The 7211-nt window shown below is 47.3% G+C and overlaps 1 protein-coding gene and 1 long non-coding RNA gene across 3 annotated transcripts in view; one reads left to right on the top strand and one right to left on the bottom strand.

Moving 5' to 3' along the window:
• The window catches only part of LOC106961649 (protein spinster homolog 1), a 26199-nt gene that overhangs the window by 4972 nt on the left and 14016 nt on the right, over positions 1-7211 (bottom strand). The window contains exons 1-8 of one of the 2 annotated variants that reach the window (XM_015055530.1): positions 4896-5670; positions 3494-3703; positions 2058-2123; positions 1749-1885; positions 1527-1678; positions 877-1080; positions 652-807; positions 392-581 (exon numbers count right to left, since the gene is read on the bottom strand). In XM_015055530.1, coding sequence (XP_014911016.1) covers positions 392-581; positions 652-807; positions 877-1080; positions 1527-1678; positions 1749-1885; positions 2058-2123; positions 3494-3695 — 1107 coding nt within the window. In that variant the 5' untranslated portion in view covers positions 3696-3703; positions 4896-5670. Of the gene's footprint in view, positions 1-391; positions 582-651; positions 808-876; positions 1081-1526; positions 1679-1748; positions 1886-2057; positions 2124-3493; positions 3704-4895; positions 5671-7211 lie in introns of those variants that run through there. The other variant, XM_015055529.1, reaches the window with a different exon arrangement.
• Positions 1-7211, top strand: part of LOC106961657 (uncharacterized) — a 24979-nt gene that overhangs the window by 4822 nt on the left and 12946 nt on the right. Inside the window, exon 2 of the long non-coding RNA XR_001427814.1 lies at positions 825-826. This is a non-coding gene — a long non-coding RNA (uncharacterized LOC106961657). The remainder of the gene's footprint in view (positions 1-824; positions 827-7211) is intronic.

The raw sequence follows: 7211 nt of genomic DNA, 5'->3' as shown, positions 1-7211 counted from the left end.
GGGGGGGGGGAGGGGGGGAAGGGGAGGGGAGGAGGGGGGGGGGGGGGGGGGGAAGGGGAGGGGGGGGGGAGGAGGAAGAGGAAAGGAGGAAGAGAAAAGGAGGAAGAGGAGGGGAGGAGGAGGAAGAGGAGAAGAGGGGGAGAAAGAGGAGGGGAGGAAGGGAGGGGGAGGAAAGGAGGAAGAGGAAGGAAGGGGGAGGAGGGGAGGAAGAGGAGAAAGAGGAAAGGAGGAAGAGGAGGTTATGATGTCTGAAACGCCAAGGATCAGATTTTGACCGACGCTGATAATCAATTACTGACTGAAACATTCATTAAATCCATTGAAACAACCAAACTGACCGGGACCAGAACCGGGACCAGAACCGGGCCCCCCATGTGTGGCCTGAACTCACGTATGTGGCGGCGGTGCTTCCCTGAGCGAACACGATGGCCAGGTAGAGGAACGGCGCCGACAGCAGCAGGCCGGCGGCGCACACATACGGGTCGGCTCGGGGCGTCTTCCTCCTCAGGTGTCGACTCACCTGGACGCCGCTGAACACGCCCAGCACGCCGGTGATGACGGTGATGATGCCGAAGATCAGGCTGCGGAGGAGGAAACGGGTCAGGATTGCTGCGGGCCTGGAGGCGGCGGACGGCGAGGGGGAGGAGCCACCTCTCTGAGGAGGCGCAGTGGGCCTCGTCCGCGCACGGCGCCTTCTGCCCGGAGAACACGGCGGCTCTGAACAGGAAGGTCGGCGCCCAGAGCGCCAGGGAGCCCGTCACGAACGCCACGGCCGTGAAGCCCAGAGTGGACAGGACGAAGCTGCGGCTGCACAGAGAACAGAGCGGTCAGCGGCGAGGCGGGCGGCGGAGCGCTCCTCCGGCTGAGGTCACCTACTTCCTGCTGAGCGTCCGCAGGTCGGTCAGCCAGCTGGTCTGGTGCAGCTCGGCCCGCGCCTCCACGGCGCCTCGCTTCGGCTCCCGGACCACGAACAGCAGCAGCAGGACGGCGATGAGGCCGAGCGCCGGCGTCACCCGCAGAGCCCAGTGCCAGTCCTGGGCCACGGCGCTGACCTGTGACCCCACGATGTAGCCCAGGCCGCTGGCAGCAGGAAGACCACACACCCAGATCATTCTTCCAAAATATCAGACCTCAGAGACTCTGATCATCTATTGCTAGTAATCATCTGATTGGACCAGGACCCTGTGATGTCATCAAAAAGACCGGCCAATCACAGTGCTGAAGATAAAACCAGTTCTCATGTGAATTTTCTGCCCTGATGAGGTTTTTATAACTTGATGACATTGATAAGAGCCGATGAAGTTCATCATCGCAGCACTGAAACCTCCAAGAGTTTTTCTAGAACGAATGAAACTAAATTAACTTTCAGCTTTTATGGATAAATAATGATGAAAAGTTCCAGTTCCACTTAAAGCAAGACAAACAATCGGCCACATCAAGACTCGGGAATTACTGACTTAAAGAAGCTCAACTTTCTATGCAAGCTGATTTTTCAGAGGTCAGAGGTCAGGCTGCAGACGACTGACCTGCCCACAGGGATAGCGAAGTAGAAGACAGAGAGCATGCTGGTCCTCTTCTCCTTCACGTAGAGGTCTGCGATGATGGTGGGGGCGATGGTGGAGTAGCTGGCCTCGCCGACGCCGACCAGGCCTCGGGTCAGCAGCAGGGCCCAGAAATGCTGCAGCCGCAAAAACCACCGTCAGAGACCGGAGCCGGTTCTGGGACCAGCAGGTTCTGGAGCCGCTCACCTGCTGGGGGGTGAAGGAGCTGGCCAGGGTCACCACGGACCAGAAGGCGATGCCGCCACACATGATGTACTTCCTGTTGTACCTGTCGCCAAGGTAACCAAACACAGGAGCCAGCACCATGTAGCTGCAGATAAAAACTGAAGAAAGAACCGGTTGCAGGCCCATGGAGCCGATCCAGAACCAGACCCCTTCTGCTATCTGGAGCGACCCGGGTCCACAACCCTGGGCTGAACCCAGGGATCTGGACCAGAACCCGACCCCATACCGGACCAGGATCCATTTGGTTCTGGACCAGGAAAGCCGTCTCACCCGTCTGCAACAAGCCAGACTTTCCATCGTCGATCTGGAAGTAGTTCTCGATGTCCGGAAGAACTCCTGGAGGAAGGAGTCAGGGTCAGATCGTTTGTCGTCTCCCGCAGGAGAAATTTGTCCAGGAAACAAAAAACTGCAGCACAGCAACTAGGACAGTTCATCCAGAACCGACATCAGAACCGACATCAGAACCGACAGATATATAAACGCAAAAAATGCATGAAAACACAAATGTCACATTGGCAGAACAACCATTTCATTCGCCTACAATCCATCCTCTCCATTCTGCTCTGGGTCACCGTCTGGGCCTCCGATTAGTTAGTACAGGCCCCCATAATGGGGCCCTCTGTGGGCCCCCGCATTGGGCCCCACCATGCCTGCACTAGCAAATTTTACCGCCTGCTGGATCTCTGCCCAGTTCATGGCTTCTGACCCACATCGCCACGTTTTCCTCAACTTGTATTTTTCATTTTGTTGAATTAATTCAAAAACCCCCAGAATGTGAGATTTCCTTCCCAAAGATGAAACTAAGGAAACTTTAACTGGTGGGCAGCTCTGACTAAACTAAACTCTCCTGAAGGTTGTGAGGTTTCTGGAGGCATCCAGGTGGATCCAGAACCTCACAGAGCCGAACGGCAGTCGGTCCAGACTGAAGGAACCGGGCCGTGGGTCGGGATCATTGTTCTGTTGATGACTCACTCCAAGCTAATGCTACAACGACACAGCATTTGGTGGAAGCTAACGCTACAGCGCTAACGTCAATTCTAATCACATCTGAAAGCAACACCACCTTCATTTTGACATAATTCACAGGCTCCATGAGGCCCGTATGTTTATGTCCTGCTGTGGGTTTTAGTTTGATCTCGTCTGTTTCTGGTTTTAAATACACTGACTGGGAAAAAAGAGACTGGAAAGAGGAAATGGGCTTTATCCCCTTCAAAATAAGAGCACAATGAAAACTGTAGCACAGATGTGAAAACTAAGTGCGCTAAATATTTTCAAAGTTAGCAAAAGCGCTAAGCTCAAATTAGCATGTGGCAGAATTGGCCACCCCTGCTGGGAATGTTGGCCGCCCTTTGAGATGTTATCCTCCTGGGAATAATCTTCCTCTCTGGAGTCTGTTGGACTTCAGATGGTTTGGATTTGACCTTTGACCCCTTCACGCTTCTCTCAGGTCTTTGCTGATGCCTGTCCTCTCTGGTTTAAAAGCTTCTAGACTAAAACATTTTAGAGGATCTAAATGTTTTAGATCCTCTTAAATGGATCTAAAACATTTAGTTCCATGACCAGCAGCTCCACCTTCTTCCTGCTTCAACCAAAACAACATGAAGTTAACTGAAAAAAATCCAGACTGGTTCCTGATCTCTGGCCGTCAGCCTAAAGGGTCAGGGGTCAGGTTTAGGGGTCTCTGCTGAGTCTGGAGCGGCCCCTACCTGCCACGGTGAAGCGGTCCATGTAGTTGAGCAGGTTGATGTAGCAGAGGATGCAGACGATGAGCCGCGCGCGGACGCCCGACACGCCGCTGGCCGCCTCCTCGCTGCCCCCACGCCGCCCGGCCGCCTCCTCCGGCGCCTCGGCCTCGCTGTCGGAGGAGAAGAGCGGCGCCGAGTCGGACGAGTGCTGACCCAGAGACATGGCTGCGGCTGAGGAGAAGACAACCCATCTCACCATCTGCTGCTTTTCTGTTCCTAACATGTTTTAATTCTCCAGATCTGCCTCTAGAAAGTCTTAACTGAAAAAATAAAGAAATGGACAGTAAGAGTTAAAATAGTCGGTTCTGTCCTGAACCTCCTTCATGGACCGGTTCTGCTGAACGTCAGATCTCTGGATCCGTTGCCCCTGCAGCAGAGAAAGTCTTATAAATGCTGTAAGCAGTCATGTGACGTCTGTGAACACGAAGCCGGTTTCAGGAAGACGAGCTAAAGACGGACCTCTACTGGCTTTTCTGACCCGACAGCAGCTCAGATTAAAACAGTCGACGAGTCACCGCATGAGGAAATCAGCTGACTAGTCAAAGCATGCACCTCCAGATGTTTGCATTTCCAGAATAAGCAAAATTTCCTTCAATTCAGTCAGATGAGCAACATCAGGTTCAGCATTTTAGAGGCTTTCCCCCCAAAACACCAGGAGACGGTGCCAACGTGTCGGTCCAGACGGTAACGGCAGAAATCAACATGGAAAAGTGAACCTCTGAGGAGGAAGCAGTTTCACCTTCATCTGTTGCTGAAAGAGGAACTAAGCTGGAATATCTAAAACATCAGAGAGTGAAGAGTTGCAGCAGAAGAAAAGCCTAACAAAGCGACAATATCACAAGATCATCAGCGAATGAGGAGATCCTGCCTGTTCCAGCCTCCACAAACTCCCTGATGACAGGAAGGTTCTGATTTTCTATCAGGGCTTTAAATCTGCTCCAGAAACTTTGACATGTTGACTGTTGGAAACTGGAATAATCCAGATGCAGATTTCTATATTTGCTGACAAGACTGATGTCCTCTGTCCACAGCAGGAACACGATCCTCGTCTGGGACTAAAGGGGAAATATTTGTTCTGCAAGATTCTGTAGAGAATCACTGTGTATTTTATTTTAAAGCGCCACATTTAGCAGAATTTCTACTGAAGATTGCTGTTTTCTGATGCACCAAACTTCATCAAAATTTAAACAGATTTTAGTATTTTTCCCTCACAGAAAGTTAAATATTTACTTTTATTGACTGAAACCGGAGTTGAAATATTTCAGCACGTTTTCTTTTTAATTCGTCTCCAAAAACATCAACTAAAAGCAAGGAGACATGAACCAACCCCAGACCTCATCCCCAACCTGCTGACGGTGTTTACCTGGGAGGATGAATCAGGACGGTTCTCTCTCCGTCTCCTGCTGCCGGTTTAAAATATTCCCACTGAAAGTCAGAAAAATTAATTAAAAGTCATTTTATCACCTTACAGCTAAAACTCCTCCAGAGGCTCGAAGAAAAGTAGAATCAGAGGTAAAATTGAACAGCTTTCCGCCGACGGCTTAGAAAAGTCAGTTGTTCACCGCCGCCATCATCCAGCTGAGCCAACTTCCGCTCTGAGGCTCACATGACCAGCTGGTCACGTGACCGGAACGGTTCCCTGGGAACTAAAGCGAAGTCACAGAAAACTGACATTTATTACATTTACTGGTTACGTTTCCTGAACCGGAAAGTTCCCCGAACATTTATCCTAATGGTGCCGTGATTAAAACAGCCGCTCACAAATCCAATTCAATTATAGAATGAAAATGTATGCCGAGGCAAAATAAAACTGAACGATATCAAATGGTTAATTTACAATTCTGGTCATTACCCAGGTCCAAATGACACATTTTCAATGTTTAAATGCATCAAAAATTCAGCCTGCTGGCAAAAACTCAATATTTATATATGGGATGGCTGTGGAAGATGTAATGCGTCAAAAAAAAAGACTCCAGAGCCATTTTATTTACATCTTTTGGCAAACAATGATTCAGAAATACAACCGTGGCAAAATAAATAAATACAATAAAAAAGTAAATTTATGAATTAATCAGAATCATTGCTGTTGAGAGATTTAGCTCTGCACCTGAATATGGAGTGAAAATAGTCTCAAAATATTTGTGCGTGTGTAAAAATATCTGTGCGTGTGTAATACTGGATTTGTAAACCTTAAAAATAAAATAAACTTTCTCCTACGCCTATACATGTTGAAAAAGTACACACAAATCACCTGGTACACACACACACACAAAACTGCATTTACACACAGATCCGGTTACGAGTGCACAACTATTTCTGAGACTCATTTCACGCTTCCGGGATTTGTGTGCAGATGATGCGTTTACATGCTAGTAAAAGCTGGGACATCTGAGTTTTGCTCGGAGTCTAGTGTTTTTATCCTCTGACGTTTCTCACTGTGCCGAAGTGGCAAATACTTTAGTTTGTGGAAAACGGAATATATCAGCACTTCCTTATAATATCCTAAAATTATTTATAGACATATTGTGCATTTTTGAGCGGTACAGGAGACTAAGTGGTCTGAAAAGCGACCACTAGGTGGCGGAATGGTTCGCTGGCCGGAAAAATAGCCAGGAAAACCCAGAAGAGACGGAGCGTCCCGGTGGTCTGTCCTCTGAAGTAAGTAGGAGCTAAACCTGCAGGCTTTGCCCTCCGATTATAATGACACATGGAGTAATTATACATGATTTCAGGTTCCGTTTTATATATCTGGTATTTGATACTCTGCCCTCCTCATATGTTTCTGTTAGCGGGAGCTAAAGTTTATGTGAGCTATGCTACGTTAGCTATTGGAAGCTAAGCGTGGATTTTTACTGTCACACAGTTTGAAAGTCTGTCTTCAGTCTTAACTTTAACCAGGTTGATTAAGTTTCATGATGCCGAAGTCGACAAGCATCTTCAGGAGATTATGTTATAGATGTTGGTCACTATCACTGAAACCGTATTTTGTTGCTTCAGCAGTAATGAAGGTAGATCTGGACCTGCAGGATCATCATCTGCTGCTACTTTATTCAGCAGAACAACCTGAAAGGTACGTCATTTATGTTGACTTTTCAACATACTTAAGGATTTAGTCTAATGTTCACACATAGGCCTGTCAGAATAATCAATTAATCAGATGATAAATTAAAACAAACTCAATCATTTCCATTGGCATGATTTATTGTTTCTCTTTTTTTCTCTCTTTGTACCAAAAACTGGATAATAAAAATCTTCAGTTTGGTACTTTGGTCTCGATTAGACCTTATTTCGAAAAGCAATTTTGTTTCAAAAGACTTCAAAATTCATTAGTTTTATTTATTATGGATACTAAAAATGTCTCCCAGTGTTAAATGTTCATTAGAATTTAAAGTTTAATGACCTTTGAGAATGTGTTCTAGCATTATTATTTCATCATTACCATTATATAACTTAAAAAATGGTCTCAAAAGAACTATATTATCGTTTGTTGAGAACTTTGGAACAACTTATACAGTAAAATGTTTCATGGTGACAGACCTATTCACACATCCTCCAGAATCTTAGATTAAACTGTGTTTGTGTCTGGACCCCATTTCATCGGCCCTTAAACAAATATATACCTCGTCTGCAAACCAGGACAAACCTGCTGTTCATTTCAAGTTGATTAATGTAGATGGTA

Source organism: Poecilia latipinna, unplaced genomic scaffold, assembly GCF_001443285.1.
Source record: "Poecilia latipinna isolate Pla-1442-1.1 unplaced genomic scaffold, P_latipinna-1.0 Scaffold1319, whole genome shotgun sequence".
NCBI lineage: Eukaryota > Metazoa > Chordata > Actinopteri > Cyprinodontiformes > Poeciliidae > Poecilia > Poecilia latipinna.
The sequence above is the reverse complement of the archived record's forward strand: the minus strand, read 5'-3'. Positions and strand labels throughout refer to the sequence as shown.